This window comes from Lactuca sativa, chromosome 1 (assembly GCF_002870075.4).
Source record: "Lactuca sativa cultivar Salinas chromosome 1, Lsat_Salinas_v11, whole genome shotgun sequence".
Taxonomy (NCBI): domain Eukaryota; kingdom Viridiplantae; phylum Streptophyta; class Magnoliopsida; order Asterales; family Asteraceae; genus Lactuca; species Lactuca sativa.
Window position 1 is genome coordinate 19,249,093 of NC_056623.2, and position 18,787 is coordinate 19,267,879.

Consider the following 18,787-nt stretch of genomic DNA (forward strand, 5'->3'; position numbering starts at 1 on the left):
AACAATTCCCTTGTCTGACATTTCTTTCAATGCTCCAAAGCTAACGTGCCCCATTCTTGTGTGCCATAGCCATGTCGGATTAGAAAGTTCTGCAACCAAACATAGTGAATTTATCTCCTCCAATTCTATTTTGTACAAACGATTTTGAGATCGCTGGACCTTCATCAACAATCTCCCAGCTTTATCACGGACCCACAGATATGGTTCCCTTATAGTGATCTCATCGCCACCTTCAGATAATTGGCCAAGGCTTATTATGTTGCTGCACAAATCAGGTATATAGTATACCTCTTTCAGTTGTCTTTGTTCGCCATTTTTGCATTGAAACTGAATCATGCCCTTCCCTTCAATTCGAACTCTCGATTCGTTCCCAAATCGTACATAGCCTTTAACTGTCGTGTCCAGTTCTCTGAACTTTCTCTTGTCTCCGGTCATATGGTTGCTCGCCCCTGTATCTAGGTACCACGACTTTGAATGTCGTTGGTGTTCTCCCTTCGTTTTCAACTTTGGGTTTACGCCTTCCTCGTTTAAGAACACCTCCCCTATTTCTTCTTCTATTTCGAAAGAAGCCAGTAGAAGTGCAGGTTCATTATCGAGATGATCCTGGATCAAATTGTTTTCTTGTACCCTCTCTCGTCTAGGGTTCTTACACTCAGCTGCATAGTGCCCGTGCTCCTGGCAATTATAGCACTGAACCCTACTTTTGTCTTGATTGCTTGAAGACGCACGTTGCCCTTCCTTTTGATTGTGCGGGTGACCACTTCCACGTCCCCCACGACCTCCAGAACTACTGCCTCTACCACGGCCTCTGCCTCGTCCACGAGTGCTCCCACGATTCTCTTTGCGCTTTGGATCATCTCCCCTCCTTTTGTACTTCTCAGACCATTCTTGATGAGTTAGAAGTAGTTTGCGATCGTCTGCATCACCATGCCCTTTCATCCTCTCTTCATGTGCTTTTAATCTCCCGATTACCTCTTCAGTGGTCATCGTTTCCAGGTCCCCAAATTGTTCCAGTGTGGAAGCAAGTTGGAGAAATTTGGAAGATACAGCCCTGAGAAGTTTCTTCACGACATAAGCTTCTTCAACTTTATCTCCCAATGTTCGCATTGTGCTGACCAGATGATTCACCTTCGCAGCGAATTCATCCACTCCTTCTGAGTCTTTCATTATCAAGGATTCAAACTCTGCTTTTAACGTCTGAATCCTTGCAGCCTTCACACGATCAGCTCCCATGAACATCATCTTTAGGGCATTCCATGCTTCCTTTGCAGACTTCTTTTCTGATAGCGATAGCAGCAGATCCTCCGGTATCCCTTGATAGATCGCCGCCAACGCCATCATGTCTTTCTTTGTCTCCACCACTGTGTTTGAGGTTCGTGGTTCAACTGCATCCCACACGCCTTGTGCCAACATGAACACTCTCATCTTTATTGCCCATGCTGCATAATTTTCCCTCGTCAGCATCGGATAGTGGAGAGAAATCTGGTTATCCTTCTGACCGTTTCCATTGTCATTCCCAGTCATCTCTTCACGAGATTGGTACTTGGGCATACACCAGGTTGCTTTGATACCACGATGTTGAAATTACTTTGCTTTTCACAAGCTATGTAAAACAGAGCAAGTTTTAAACAGGGAGAGAATTTGAGGCAAATGCTTCTTCTGTGTTTTTATTATATTTTTGTGGACAAATAACACCATACACATTGCCTGTATTTAAAGAGAGAACTAGCGAGAAAATAGAAACTACCTCAACTAAGCTAAAGACCAGGACTCCTCTGGTTGATTTATTCTACTAAACTAATAAAACGTGCTTAATAATAAAAGAAAACACCTAAATTATTATAACACCATTAACCGACTCAACAGCCTTGAACATGATTGTAAACTTTACCCACCAATCGAAGCTCATCCTTTTTATGCGAAACAGTCCCCGGAGTTGTCAAAGTATTAATCTCCTTCGTCCCCTCCGGTAACCCCCAGTCAAACGAGTAAACAAGATTCGACAGAGCCAACTCCATCGTCACAGCTCCCATCGTCATCCCCGGACACCCTCTCCGACCAGACCCAAATGGAATCAACTCAAAATCCATTCCTTTGTAATCAACGCTACTTCCCATAAACCTCTCTGGCTCAAACTCTTCGGGTCTTTCCCAACATTTCGGATCTCGCCCCACTGCCCAAGCGTTCACGTACACCAGAGTCTTCTTTGGTATCTCGTATCCGTCTAAAACGCATTCTTCTCTCGATTCACGTGCCACTAAAAGAGGTGCAACTGGGTACAATCTAAGCGTCTCTTTTATCACTGCTTTCAGATAGTTGAGCTTATAAAGATCACATTCCTCTACTTTCCCTTTGTTCCCGATTGCATTCCTCACTTCTTGTTGAACTTTCTTTAAACATTCAGGGTTCTTCATCAGCAATGTCATCGCCCACACCACTCCCGAGGCACTTGTTTCTGTTCCCCCTAACATGATATTCTGCAAATTTCAAACAAAGTTATAATGGCTTAATTACTATCGAAAGTCGAAACAACTACAGATTCGAAATTAAGAATTGAAATACGCACCATAAGCACACCTTTGATATTATCAAAAGTGAGATCGATATAGGAATCTGAGTCTTCTTTGACACGAAGCAAGATATCAACCATATCTTCTTGCATTTTGTTTGGTCTGTTTCGATTCAGATGCTCATCAATGATTTCTTGATAGCACTCATCCATTTCTTTGAAATTCTTTTCGAGTCTAGGAATGCTTCCATTAAGATTATCAAGCCACCCCATCAGAGGAAAATAATCTCTGTAATAAAAGTTAACAAGCAAAGCTTGACACTCTAACAAAAGCTCCTGGAATCGTCTCACTTGGTGCTGTTCGTCATCATAAACATACGGCCTCTTGCCAAAAGCCACCCTCGAAATAATATTACTCGTCAGAATCATCATAGTCTCACTCAGATTCACTTCTTTTTTGATTGAAATTCGTGTCTTTATAGCATCAATCATGGCGAAAACTTCTTCTTCACGAACCGAACGAAACGAGTTCACTTGTTTCGTAGAAAACAAATGAATGATACATATCTTTCTCATTTCTCTCCAGTACTCACTGTATGGTGACCAAGCTACATCTTTATTGCTGTACGACATCTTTTTCTGACCTGTCAATATAGGCCTCGTGCAAAAAACCAAATCTTTCGTTTTCAAAACTTCTTTAGCCATGTCAGCAGAAGACACAACGAGGGTCTGAATAAAACCAAGGCGCAAGGACATTAAGGGGCCATAAAGTTTTGAGAGACGCCATAGGTGGTCTGCAAGGTCGGATGTATCGAGCTGGTGCAGGTTTCCGATTATAGGGAGTCCGGGAGGTCCGGGTGGTAGACGGTGGAGGGTTTTTGAAAGAAAGCTTCTAAATTTGTAAAGAAGGAAGAAGAAGACAGGAAGAGCTGATAGTGTGATGAAGAATGACACCATTGTTATCGCTGTTGATTGGAGATGAGCTCCAAGCAAGCAGGAGCCTTGTCTTTATATACTTCAACTCCCTCGATATGTTCATTATATTTACGTCATGCATGAGCAAAATCAGGGATAAAAATCAAACTGTCACTAGCTAGCTGTGTCTTGTGCCTCTTGGCCTTCGAGGGTAGCAGGAGGTCGACTGTACGTACCGCTTCTTTCATCGAATAGAACGCAGTGAAGGAGCCTGCCTGATTACGTGGCCGACTTTTACGCCTCATCAAAGTTTCGAAGCTTCGATATATTCCATCGCGCAATCCGAGATAATGTTGATATTCTTTTTTCTTCTTATGTAAGGAAAAATATTCCTGGACGTTAAAATTTAGAAAAATAAAACTCCAGATATATCGGTTTCCGCCATGAGAAAATTGCAGCTGATGGATTCCTATGCACCGCCACTTCCAACCGACACATCGAAAAAAGAGACAGTCTGTATCCTTGTAGTGAGAAGCCTGTTTTATTACGTGTCCATGCTTCACACCTCATCAAAATCTATTGAAATTCCCAATGTATTCATCATATCTTAATATCTTAGTCGGGCGCGCGGTAGGGGCCCGACGAGAAGCTCGGCAAGTTCGGCACATACGGGCTGACCCTTCGGCTTGCCGAGCTTGTCTCGGTATCAAGGTGAGTAAATGTCGAGTTTGACCATGTTCAGTGAACCAATGGGGTGGGCTACTTCTATTTATTTATTTATTTTCTTTATTTATATTTTAAAAAACTTCCTATAAATACTATAATCCTTAATCATTTAACTCATCAAAATCAATTTACAACTCATATACACTCTCTTAAAATGTTGTATCGTCATCTTCATCATGCATGTTTGATGTCTTGCTTGAAACGACCATAGATGTTATTCAGGAGACGGAACAAATGATCGATCAACTACAACAAGAAAATGCGAAAAAATGCACGCCGGAGGAAGAGAAGATACATACAAAGATTTCATGAGACAACTAATGAACGACTCATGCAAGATTACTTTGTGGATGACGCCACGTTTATAGGATATTATTTTCGTCACCGATTCCGTATGCATAAATCTATGTTCTTATGTATCGTCAATGACGTCACGACAACGTGTCAAACCATTATACTTGAAGCGGTGACCTCACATGATATGTGGATATAACATGCATTCTTTGGCTCAGCTGGCTCCCTCAATGACATTAATGTTCTTAACATGTCTCCATTACTTGACAACATGTATAAGGGGACTGCACCCGACTCATCCTTTCAAGTAGCTGGAACATTGTATAGGAATGAGTATTATCTTATGGATGGGATCTATCCGGAGCATGCCTGTTTTGTGAAGTCATTGTCTTGTCCAAATGATCGCAAAAAGTTGAAGTTTAAGAAAGCTCAAGAGCAGACGATAAAGGATGTTGAACGAGTATTTTGAGCTTTGAAAAAACATTGACATACTTTTAACTATCTCGCGCCTTATATGGAGGAGAAGAAAATGAGTGAGGTGATGTATACTTGAATCATATTGCATAATATAATTCTCGAAGACGAAGAAAATGAAATATGTGAGTATAACGAAAACGAGATCATTCCACCGACACAAGCTTTTGAGGTTGGAAGCGAAAAGTACATGTCGAGGAGGGCAATAACTCATGATGTTGAGACGCATCATGTTCTTCGTAAGGACTTGACAGAACATATTTGGAACGTCGACCACATCAATCTTAACGTGGAACCGATCGACGATTTGGAAGATCAATTTTCTGGTGAAGATGTCCTTTAGGTCTATCTATGTTTGATAATTTTAATTTCTATGTTTTTTTATTTTAAATCTGTTTTTTTTTTTTGTGTGTGTGTTTTTTGTATTTTTAAATTTCTATGTTTTTACTTTAAGTGTCCTGAATTTTTAGTTTTTTAAAAAATGGTATGTTTGAAATATTTATTTTGTATATTTAAAAAAAGGTAGCATGACAAATGTAGTCGAGACACCACAACACACCATACCAGTCACAGTACATGCACAAAGATGGTGCGCCCCAACCTAAAGGAGGACTCAATTTCATGGAATAAGTCTTCTAAATCTCACAGACATTTTAACCCGAAAAAACCAACCATTTGGAGACCAAAATGATTGTTTTATTCTTTAGTGGTTCTTTCCGTCTCCATCTCCACCAACACGTATGTCATCTTTACCACCACTTCTGTCGCCACCTCAACCACCAACCACCCGAGTCATCTCCACCACCATGCAACTTCCACAATTTCTATCATGGCCACCGGCACCTACTCTACCAACTTCGACACTGCCCACCTCTTCATTATCTTCACCACCAAAAGTTAATGAGGACTAAATTCGATCTTAATAAAATCAAAAACATAAAAATCTATAAAAATTTATGTGTGTGTGTGTATATATATATATATATATATATATATATATATATATATATATATATATATATATATATATATATATATATATATATATATATATATATATACGGCTAGGTTATAATGTGGATGTACAACTGTCACACCCCCAAACCAAGGATGGCGGAAACGTCCGGGGGTGGAGGACTTCATGTAGAGTATCACAACAATGAGTATAATAGTGCTCAAAGTAAATACAACCATCATAAATATAATTGAAAAAGTTACATCAAAGTATATGTTTACATGATTCGAAACATTTACATTATGAAACAAAATGAGCTGTATAACGTTTTATCGTCCCATCCTCAAAACGTTGTTGGTTTCCTGTTTTCACTGAATTCCTGAGAATACAAGTAGTTTTGAAAAGTGTCAACACAAAGGTTGGTGAGTTCATAAGAGATTTTATTGGAGAAGTAGACCGTTTTCCTTGTAAAAATGATATGATATGTATTCAAAAAATCCGATATTTTCTTTATAAAGTTTATGTAATGTAGTCTCATAACCGACGACCAAAATGTACAAGTAACCTTTCTTATCAAAGGAAAATAAAATGCGCTTGAATTGTCATAAACGCGCTTGAATTAAATGAAGCTCCCGCAAAGTCTTATGTTTATTAATACTTTATGTATATGTAGTCCTAAGTCTCCGGACCAAGAAAATAACAAGTATTGTCTATACTTAACGTTATAAATGTGGTTTCAAATGATGTGTAGTCATAAATACCAAAACCGAAAGTGTGCAGTAATATCGGTACTTATTGAGATAAAAAGTGATTTTAAAATCGACATAAAACCCATTTAAGTTTTATAAAAATCCCGTAAACTTTCTGTATTGTTATATCCTTATGTGAGCCGCTATAATCATACTTAAGACTAAATGAACCTGCCACGACATTTCTCAGGCGTCGAAAAACTGAAATGACAATTGTCACCCGTAGACCTGCAGGTCCAACTGTAGCTAGCAGCAAGGTGTGGGGTGTCAAACCCAATATAGATCTATATACAACTATCACGTTCTCCCTCTAGGAGACTCTGATTATAACGAACAGGATTTTATATCCCGCACTCGGACGTACGGAAAGAGAATGTCTCACAATTTAGGTTAACAAGTTTACAAGTCGTATGCGGGAGTGTAAAATCTTTCTGTATGAATGTACCCTTTTCGTACGTGTGTGTCATGCGATGTATCATAAACTATACCTATTATAGTTTATCCAAAATGTTTGTAATATGTAAGAACTCTTTTATGAAAAAGCGTTAGGATTATGAAATCCACTAAACTATGCTTTTTATAGTTTTTATATATATATATATATATATATATATATATATATATATATATATGTGTGTGTGTGTGTGTGTGTGTGTGTGTGTTCTAAATAAATGAATAATCTTATCATGAATGACTCATTTTCAGTTTATGATGATAAACTAACAAGGTAACACATTCAATATGTAAAACTTGACATTATACACTTTGCTCAACATAATACAAAGTGTTATAAAAATTATAAGCTGTTAACCAATTTCCAGCCTTTCTACACTGTTTTTTTGAAAGTTCATAGAAAATTCATACGAAGTGGAAAACTAAATCCGTAAATTCTGGGAGTTCCCAAAATGTGTCTAGTTTACTCATAATTTTTATCATGATTTTTAATGACCTGCAACTTAGGTGGAAAAGTCCATAATCACAGACTGGTCCGGATTGGTGTTTGAAATGATAGGCAGTTTTGTAAAAATCACCATAAATTGTAGAAAAATCGTATGGAGGTGTGCAAGTAGTCATTTTAAAGCTAAGAAGTGGAACTACATGCACCTAAAACAGTTTTGAAAACTAAAATGTTTAAGAGGTCCAAAACAGTCCGTGAATGGAGTCCAACTTTTCTGATGAAAGCTGTTAGAAAATTTTAGTTATGTTCTTGGTGTTTTAACTTGTATTCCCCCCCTAAAAACTTGAGAAAATATGAAAATGTAGGGGTATGAACTCACCTTGTGTGATTTCAGTAGATAAGTGTTGAAGAAGAGAAGTGTTCAACCCAAGATCACTTGAAGAATCGCTTGAAGATTCGAAGCTCTAACACAAATATAATGGAGTTTGTGTAAGATATCCATGATTTGAGTGGAAATGATTGAGATAATCATAAAGGAAATGGATTATGCTTACCAAATGTGGAGGAAAAACTCAAGATCAGCCCTTGAATCTCGGATTTCTAGAGAGAGAAAGTGAGAGAGAAAGGAGTTTGATCTTCTTGTGAAATGAGAGCAAATGAGAGAAAATGAGGAGAGAGGATGAATATCCAGCTCTCAAAACGTGGAGATGGCTTGTGAGGGAGGTAAAAAGTACAAGGAAGTGACAAGGTATGGTGGGGAGGAGTGTGGGTTAATCATGGAGTGGGTATGGGGTTGCTTGCGTCATAAACTAAGGTAAGGTCAACACTCTTCTTTTGTACTTTACCAACTCCTTTTTAAATAAGATTTTATCCTTAAAATGTGATTAAATCATTAATTTAGGGGTCTTATCATTTAAAATAAAGTTTTGGGTGAAAATCCTATGTTAAAATAATTAAAAATGGGTTTAAAACGCAAAAATACGCAAAAACGGGTGAAATCCGAGCTTTCCCAGCGAGACTCTTCGGATCTCGGCCGAGGCTCGGTCTCTGGGCCGAAGTTCGGTCAGGTGGTGCTCGGTTCGGAGGTGAAGGCGCGAGCCAGAAGGAAGAAGCGAAGCAAGGGCTCGGTCCGATGAGAAGCAGTCCGAAGCGAAGGCCAGCAGTTCGGTCCGAAGAGAAGACAGAACCGAAGGAACTGTTGTGAACAGTAATGAACAGTACCTTCGGGTTCGGTTCTTCCTCTTATGTGATGTTCGGTTCGGATGAACAGTAGTCTCGGTTCGGACCTTCCTCTTGTGCGATGTTCGGTTCGGATGAACAGTAGTCTCGGTTCGGACCTTCATGAATAGTACTTTCGGTTCGGATGGTTCGTTTCCTTAAGTCTGTTTTTCGCGTAGACTTCAGTTTTTGGGCTATTTTCGCCAAATTCGGGGGTCGGAATGCCCCGAGTGATTATAGAAAGTTGGGGAGAGATTTCGAGAGAGATTTGAGAGAGATTCCACATACTCAGAGAGATTTGGGAGAGATTTGACATACTTGGAGAGATTTCACATACAGAGAGATATTTGGGAGAGATTTCACATACTTAGAGAGATTTGGGAGAGATTTGACATTCTTGGAGAGATTTCTCATACAAAGAGAGATTTGGGAGAGATTTCACATACTTAGAGAGATTTGGGAGAGATTTGACATACTTGGAGAGATTTCACATACAGAGAGATATTTGGGAGAGATTTCACATACTTAGAGAGATTTGGGAGAGATTTGACATTCTTGGAGAGATTTCTCATACAAAGAGAGATTTGGGAGAGATTTCACATACTTAGAGAGATCTGGGAGAGATTTGACATACTTGGAGAGATTTCACATACAAAGAGAGATTTGGGAGAGATTTGGCATACTTGGAGAGATTTTACATACAGAGAGATATGTGGGAGAGATTTCACATACTTAGAGATATGTGGGAGAGATTTCACATACTTAGAGATATGTGGGAGAGATTTCACATACTTAGAGATATGTGGGAGAGATTTCACATACTTAGAGATATGTGGGGGAGATTTCACATACTTAGAGATATGTGGGAGAGATTTCACATACTTAGAGATATGTGGGAGAGATTTCACATACTTAGAGATATGTGGGAGAGATTTCACATACTTAGAGATATGTGGGAGAGATTTCACATACTTAAAGATATGTGGGAGAGATTTCACATACTTAGAGATATGTGGGAGAGATTTCACATACTTAGAGATATGTGGGAGATATTTCACATACTTAGAGATATGTGGGAGAGATTTCACATACTTAGAGAGATTTGGGAGAGATTTGACATTCTTGGAGAGATTTCTCATACAAAGAGAGATTTGGGAGAGATTTCACATACTTAGAGAGATTTGGGAGAGATTTGACATACTTGGAGAGATTTCACATACAGAGAGATATTTGGGAGAGATTTCACATACTTAAAGATATGTGGGAGAGATTTCACATACTTAGAGATATGTGGGAGAGATTTCACATACTTAGAGATATGTGGGAGATATTTCACATACGTAGAGATATGTGGGAGAGATTTCACATACTTAGAGATATGTGGGAGAGATTTCATTGGTGACCTTTTTGAGTGTCCGGCTACGCACTGCAAGGTCCGTAAACCCCATTAAGCCTTGTTTAGGGATCTTGCATACTCCCGATGAGTATGTAATATTGTTTTATCGGTTTGGCTTTCCACGTACCACCGTTTTAGGTTAAGGAGATCTAGGTGAACGCACTTTTCGATTTATGATCTCTCATTAGAATAGAGAGTTGTTTAGAAGTTACATAACGTAATCTCTAGTACTCACGGCAAATTGAGTTGACCGGTTTGACTTGTTGACTTTAGTTGACTTTGACTTGACCGAAAATTTACGGTTGTCACAACAACTATTGTGTGGACGTGTGGATAATGTTATTTTATGAAAATTACTAAGAGAATATGTTGTTAGTAATGTGAATACGTTCAATCTCACAAAACTATTGTTATTTTAATGGATTCTCACTAATTCTAATTCATTTTTGTTATCATTCATTGTTTTTTTATTTTTTTTTAATTCTTACAAAATACGACTCAATAAACTGTTGGAATAAATGTCTAAGGCTGTAACTATATCCGGTTGTGCATGGTCCTTTTGGGTTGCCTTCACCATAGCAACTTGATAGGATGATTTATTAAGAGAGAATAAATATTATTAATATATTATGAGAATAATATAATGAATAATATATTTGATATTTGATTAATATAAGTCATAGAATTAATTAGAATTAATTTGGTGACTTAAAGAGATTAATTAAATAAAGGGGTATAAACTGTCAATTGTTTGATAGTTAAGCTTTGGACTGTAAATCCATTTGGATATACTATGGACGAATTCTAAGAGCTTTAGGATAGCTAAAATCGTCCATATGATTATCTAGGAATGGATTTGGATAGCCTTAAGAGAAGATTATCTGATAGGGACTTATCTGTAATCCTTAAGGAGTCTACAAGTATAAATAGACCCCATGGCTGATGGAATTCGACACTTGACCTAAAGAAAGGAACCTCTAGTCGAAATTCCTCCCCTCTCCTCTCTCCCAAATCATCCTCCTTGCTTTGGTGTTTGTAAGCCATTAGAGGAGTGACATTTGTGACTCTAGAAGCTCCAAGACCTCAAGATCAACAAGGAACTCAAAGGTATGATTCTAGATCTGTTTCAATGTTCTTATTTAACCTAATTAGTAATTAGAAGTCTTGGATTCAAAGCATGTTTATTAGAAAGCCTAGATCCGAGCATTAGGGTTTTGCATGCGCACATAGGAAAGTTCTTATGGCTAAAACCCATCAGTGGTATCAGAGCCTAGCTTGGTTTTCTGTAAATTGTTGCTTGATTAACTGATACAAACCTGCAAAATTCGATTTTTGGTTTCTGAGTCATGGACTCGGCGAGTCTCAAAGAGGACTCGGCGAGTAGGCCTGACTCGGCGAGTCCCTTTGTGCACTCGGCGAGTCCAGGCGTCAGGAATGGCCAGATTCGGGATTTCTTTGTGTTTATCTTATCTTAACTTACCATAAACTAATTAGATCAATATTAATTCGTTTTTCTGGTAAATATAACTATTATCTTGATCTAGTTAAAGGTAATTATCAACTAATTAAATATTTAATTTCCTTATATGATAATTAATTAATTATTTTGATTATTTTGGTAATTATCTTAAAAAGAAATCTTGAATAAATCAAATATAGATAATTAGGATATTAATTGTTAATTGGAATTATTTGTTATTTGATCCTCCATGTTTTAAATGTTTAAAACCTACCCTCTTGTTTTGAAATTTACTTTTGTGATTAAAAGTTTTAATTTAGACAACTTAAATTTCAAACCCTAGATTTTAAAAGTTTTAAAATACAACCCTATACTAATATGATATTACTAGAATAATATATATATATATATATATATATATATATATATATATATATATGTATAACTAAATGCTAGTCTTACCGTTAGTAGGCCTCATTCACGAAGCCAATCTATAAGGTGGGTATAAGGTTGCGGCCTATAAAATGGCGCTTAATGGGTGTACACTCACACCCACCGCTTGCTTGATTGGTGAAGGGTCGTTAGCCGAACGGGTAGGATAGGGCAACCTCATCCTCTCATTAAAAGTATAATAAGAAATATAAAGTAACTACACATTATTTTTTTTTAAAATTTCCCAATCCTAGTTACTTTAGGAAAAGTGAATTGATGCAATCCCATGAAATTACACTTTGCACCTTGCTAAGATGTTAGTGGAGCGCGTGTGGTTTACCGGCACACTAATTGGTTCTAAGCGAAGGTGGCAAAGGGTGATTCATTGTTTATCATAGTTCGATGGAGCGTGTGTGGTTTACCGGCACATCGAATAGATGATCGTTACAATGAAGGCACCATGTGAATTTGCATGGTAATTCACACCCGCTTTGTGATCCTCGGCATCCCAGTCACAAACAAGAGGGGCATGTCGAGATTTAAACATGCCATTGACTAGTTTCAATGAATCTCATCCGAACCTAGGAATTCTCAAAAAACACTTAGGTCTAATAGTTTAGGTTTTCGTGATGGAGAATTAGTGAATCGTCATTCACTTACCTTCAATTTATTTACATGATAGATTACGGCATCCCTCTTCTAGTATGTAAATGTTATTGTTGGATCCTAGCCCTAATCTTCTTATTAGGTGATAATTAGGGATTCTTATTCTAATCTATCTTTGTCCTTTTCTAATTGTAGATGTCGAACGGAAACAACGCTGCTGCTAGTTCCTTCATATTGATGAGCCTTTGCTAAAAGGTTACCTTCGATGGAACTAACTTTAGCGAATGGATAAGATACATTCGCACCATTGCTCGCTATGAGGACAAAGAGTATGTCCTTGATGAGAAGCTCGAGAAAATCAACACCGAAATCGCTACTCCAGCCGAAATCACCGCCTTTGAAACTCATGAGCGAGATGCAACGAAGGTACATTGCATCATGATCGCCACCATGAACTCCGAATTCCAAAAGTCCTACGAGGACATGTACCCGTACGAGATGCATCAAGACTTATTGGAGAGGTACCACCAAAACGCGAGACAAGAGAGGTACGAGATTTTCACTAACATGATTTCCGCAAAGATGGGTCATGGAGAATCTCTTACCGTGCACTTGCAAAAGATGCAAAGGTATGTCGACCGCCTTCGCAAGTTAAATGTTGACTTCGGTGAGGATTTGGCGATCGACATGGTGCTTCACTCTTTGCCTCCGATGTACAACCAATTTAGGATGACCTACCACATGAACAAAGAAGAGGTCACCCTAAGCAAACTCCAAGGTCTCTTGAGGGTTGCCGAGAGCAACTTCAAAGACAAGTCTGTTGCACCTACTCCCAATCCGCTCGCTGCTCCTGTCTTGGCAATTAGACAAGGGAAGGGAAAGAAGAGGAAAGCTTCATCGAAGAACTATCGCAAGGTGAAAGCCCGAGATGGTGCCTCTTCTAGTGGGACCAAAGTTGATCCCGCCAAGCCCTGCTCTAACCCGAAGGAGGCAGAGTGCCACCACTGCCACAAGATAGGACATTGGAAGAGAAGCTGCCCGGATTACCTGCAAGCCATCAAAGAAGGAAAGATCAAGCCATCTTTCGCAGGTATATACACAATCAAATCTAACGATTCTAATCATGCTATTTCTTGGGTCCTTGATACCGGTTGTGGTTATCACATTTGTTCTAATGTGCAGGGACTAAGAAGAAGTAGGGATGTGGAGCAAGGAAGGATCAATCTAATCATGGGGAACAGAAGATCGTCGCCTGTGACCAAGATTGGAATGTATTCCTTAGTGCTTAGGAATAGTTTAGTTTTAGATTTGAACAATTGTTGCTATTCGCCAGAAATGGCAAGAAACATCATTTCATTTCATGGTTTATATAGACAAGGATTTAGATTTTCTTTTAATAATGAGAATGGTTCTATTTTGGCTTATCTAAATGGTGTCTTTTACTTTGAAGCTATACCATGTAATGGAATATATGAAACCGTTATGATTGTTGATAACTTTGGAAATGATGTTTTGAATATTGATTCTTCCACTAGTATGGATAAAGCATCCTTGTGGCATTGTCGTCTTGGACATGTCAACAAGAAACGCATAGCCCAACTCCAAAAGGATGGAGTGTTGGAGTCATTCGACCTTAGGGAAGATGACACATGCGAGTCTTGTTTGCTTGGAAAGATGACTAAGTCGCCCTTCACGAGTACTTGTGAAAGAGGCGAGGGTCTATTGGACCTAATACATACCGATGTATGTGGACCGTTTAGATCAAACACGAAGGATGGAAACCGCTTCTATGTGACTTTTACCGATGACTATAGTAGATATGGGTATATCTACTTAATCAAGCAAAAGTCAGACACCTTTGAAAAGTTCAAAGAGTTTAAGAATGAAGTGGAGAATCAATTGGGCAGGAAAATCAAGATGCTTCGATCCGATCGAGGAGGAGAGTACCTAAGTCTTGAATTCCACGATTATCTCAAGGAGTGTGGAATAGTTTCGCAATTGACGCCTCCTAGGACACCGCAGTTGAATGGTGTGGCAGAAAGGCGTAATCGAACCTTATTGGATATGGTTCGCTCTATGATGAGTCGTGCTTCACTACCAATCTCTTTTTGGGGGTATGCCTTAGAGACTGCCGCCCATATCCTTAACCGAGTCCCTACTAAGAAGGTTGCCAAAACACCTCACGAGATGTGGACAGGGAAAGCTCCCTCGTTGGCACATATCAAGGTTTGGGGTTGCGAGGCTTTCGTGAGACGAGATACTCACGACAAGCTTGAACCTCGAAGTGAGCGATGTATTTTCATCGGCTACCCGCAGACATCCTTTGGATATCTCTTCTATAGACCGAAGGACAATGTTGTCTTCGTTGCAAGGAGATGAGTTTTCCGAGAGCGAGAACTCATAAGCCAAGGAGACAGTGGGAGGCAAATCGAACTTGAGGAGATTCAAGATTCGATAGATGAAGGAACCTCTACCGCTGGCGTTCAACCCGAGGAGGAAACTCCGGTTGAACCGATTGACGAATCCTTACCTCTTAGACGTTCCGATAGAGTTAGAGTTCATCCCCAGTTCTATGGTTTTCATATTACTACCTAAGGGGACACGTATATTAGTGATGGTACACTAGTAAACCTTGATGAACCTAATAGCTATGAGGAAGCCATGGCAGGCCCGGAGTCTGTAAAGTGGAAAGAGGCAATGGATAGCGAGATCCAATCCATGTATGATAACCAAGTTTGGAATTTGGTTGATTACGTGCCCGGACGTAAGACCGTTGGGTGCAAATGGATCTTCAAGAAGAAGACCGACGTGGACGGGAACGTACACACGTATAAAGCGCGATTGGTTGCGAAGGGCTTTACTCAAACTCCCGGAGTTGACTATGATGAGACCTTCTCACCAGTTGCAAAGATTAAATCTATTAGAGTGATGCTAGCAATTGCCGCATTTCATGATTATGAGATTTGGCAAATGGATGTCAAGACCGCTTTCCTTAATGGAAAGTTGGCTGAGGATGTTTACATGGCTCAGCCAGAGGGGTTTGTGGATCCGAAGCATCCGGATAGAGTGTGTAAGCTTGAGAAGTCCATTTATGGACTTAAGCAAGCATCTCGCAGATGGAATCTTTGTTTCGATGAGAAAGTCAAAGAGTTTGGATTTGTACGAAGCGAAGACGAATCTTGTGTATATGTCAAAGCCAGTGGGAGTATAGTAAGCTTTCTCGTTCTATATGTCGATGACATTTTACTCATAGGAAACGACATCCCGACTCTGCAGGAGGTTAAGTCCTGGCTCGGGAAGTGCTTCGCTATGAAGGACCTCGGAGAGGCTTCTTACATTTTGGGAATAAGGATAGTAAGAGAAAGAAGTAAGAGACTAATTGGACTTAGTCAAAATACTTACTTAGAGAAAGTACTAAAACGCTTTAGTATGGAAAATTCGAAGAAGGGAGAACTACCGATACAAAGTAATGCCAAATTGAGTAAGACTCAAAGTCCGAGTACTGAAGCTGAAATAGCAGAAATGAGCCGAGTACCATACGCTTCCGCAGTTGGCTCAATCATGTACGCTATGACTTGTACTCGCCCTGATGTAGCCTTCGCTTTGAGCATGGTTAGCAGATATCAAGGGAATCCTAGCAAAGCACATTGGATTGCGGTGAAGAATATCCTTAAGTACCTTCGGAGGACGAAGGAATGGTTCTTAGTCCTCGGAGGGAGTGATGACTTGAAGGTGCGAGGGTATAGTGACGCCAGTTTTCAGACCGACAGGGACAACTATCGTTCGCAGTCGGGCTGGGTCTTTACCCTAAATGGAGGAGCGGTGACATGGAAAAGTTCCAAGCAGGAAACTGTAGCTGATTCAACGTGCGAATCAGAGTACATTGCAGCGAGCGAAGCGTCGAAGGAGGCAATATGGCTAAAGAACTTCATCAGTGATCTTGGAGTTGTACCTGCCATAAAGGAGCCCATGGAGATTTTCTGTGATAACGAAGGAGCGGTTGCCTTGACCAAGGAACCGAGGGATCATGGTAGATCAAGACATATCGACAGAAAATATCACTTCATCAAACATCGTGTAGAAGAAGGACAACTCGTAGTGAAGAGGATATCATCAGAAGATAACCCAGCAGATCCGCTTACGAAGGGACTGAGTAGGGTTAAGCACTTGCAGCATGCTAGGAGTATTGGGCTGAAGGATGATATTAGCATAGATTAGATAGTATTAGAAACGTGTAATAGATAAATGTAATTGACATTTGATGATTAAATAAAGGAGTTTTATTTATAAGTAATGTTACTATCTTATGTTAATTGTTTAGCTATTGTTTCACTTTGCATGTTTTGACTTCCAGAATAATTGAAATTATTAGGAATAATAGAATTGTTCAAATTGTCCACAATCGTTCATATGTTGGAAGTAGATATGAAAAAAGATTGTCATGAATTGGTGTGTAGAATGTCTAAATGGTGTTAGACATAGCAAAGGATTGCTGCAACGTTCATGAGTGCTTATGAACTAGTTTTGAGCATTGGAATAAACCCGCGCTTGCTGGAATCACCTTATGGAATACGATATAAAAGGTGATCGCAAGACGATAATATCATATAGTCTTAAAACCTAGATATATGGTTTATTATTTGTCAATTGATTGTACATTGATAATACGAAAACGCATCAGTAACTTGATGTTATAAAACGTATTGTTGTGTATAGTTGGTTAATGAATAAGTAAATGCATATAAGTCGAAGTTTATCTGTAATTTTTATCTAAGAAGGTAAAAGCGATATCTCGGCCGCTCGATGATTTGATTTGACTTATGTGCCGGGCCCGGTCAGAACTAAATTGATGTGTTCGATTAAGTTCTATGTCAAATAAATCAGAGATCGAGAAACCTAAATGCTTGACTAACCATTCCATAGGATTGTCAGCATGATATCTAACAGAGGACTGTACGTTCCCTTATCTAAAGGACAAGATTGATTAGATCAGAGTTGACAGCGTCTTTGAGAGCTACGATTGCAAGCCGAATTGTACTTGTATAGTTACTAGACTTATCCAAGTGGGAGACTGTTGGAATAAATGTCTAAGGCTGTAACTATATCCGGTTGTGCATGGTCCTTTTGGGTTGCCTTCACCATAGCAACTTGATAGGATGATTTATTAAGAGAGAATAAATATTATTAATATATTATGAGAATAATATATTTGATATTTGATTAATATAAGTCATAAAATTAATTAGAATTAATTTGGTGACTTAAAGAGATTAATTAAATAAAGGGGTATAAACTGTCAATTGTTTGATAGTTAAGCTTTGGACTGTAAATCCATTTGGATATACTATGGACGAATTCTAAGAGCTTTAGGATAGCTAAAATCGTCCATATGATTATCTAGGAATGGATTTGGATAGCCTTAAGAGAAGATTATCTGATAGGGACTTATCTGTAATCCTTAAGGAGTCTACAAGTATAAATAGACCCCATGGCTGATGGAATTCGACACTTGACCTAAAGAAAGGAACCTCTGGTCGAAATTCCTCCCCTCTCCTCTCTCCCAAATCATCCTCCTTGCTTTGGTGTTTGTAAGCCATTAGAGGAGTGACATTTGTGACTCTAGAAGCTCCAAGACCTCAAGATCAACAAGGAACTCAAAGGTATGATTCTAGATCTGTTTCAATGTTCTTATTTAACCTAATTAGTAATTAGAAGTCTTGGATTCAAAGCATGTTTATTAGAAAGCCTAGATCCGAGCATTAGGGTTTTGCATGTGCACATAGGAAAGTTCTTATGGCTAAAACCCATCATAAACATCCTGATAACATTCTGACAGAATGATAATAATTAAAAAAAGTGTATAATAACCTTATAGACGATTTAATTAGCGAAAATGTTTAATAATTAAAATAATTATATAAGATTGAACGAATTCATATTATTAAACAACATATTTTCTTTGTAATTCTCACAGAATAACATTATCCACACGTCCACACAATAGATGTCAATCCACATTTGAACCTAGCTTCTCTCTCTCTCTCTCTCTCTCTCTCTCTCTCTCTCTCTCTCTCTTTTTCTGTATATATATATATATATATATATATATATATATATATATATATATATATATATATATATATATATTAATATTGA

At 38.7% G+C, this 18,787-nt stretch overlaps 1 protein-coding gene across 1 annotated transcript; it reads right to left on the reverse strand.

Moving 5' to 3' along the window:
• Nucleotides 1-1,640: 1,640 nt before the first annotated feature.
• On the reverse strand, nt 1,641-3,522 carry LOC111915724 (cytochrome P450 71A1). The gene is made up of 2 exons (XM_023911363.2): nt 2,567-3,522; nt 1,641-2,477 (listed from the first exon to the last, which is right to left on the reverse strand). The coding sequence occupies exons 1-2, from the start codon at nt 3,464-3,466 to the stop codon at nt 1,860-1,862; spliced, it is 1,518 nt and encodes a 505-aa protein (XP_023767131.1). The 5' UTR covers nt 3,467-3,522; the 3' UTR covers nt 1,641-1,859.
• Nucleotides 3,523-18,787: the final 15,265 nt, after the last annotated feature.

What these genes read in the sequence shown, in the direction of transcription:
- LOC111915724 (XM_023911363.2), bottom strand. Translation starts at nt 3,466, where the DNA reads ATGGTGTCATTCTTCATCACACTATCAGCTCTTCCTGTCTTCTTCTTC. An exon ending in ATATCAAAGGTGTGCTTATG is followed by an intron (nt 2,478 to 2,566) that starts GTGCGTATTTCA and finishes TGAAATTTGCAG; the next exon opens with AATATCATGTTAGGGGGAAC.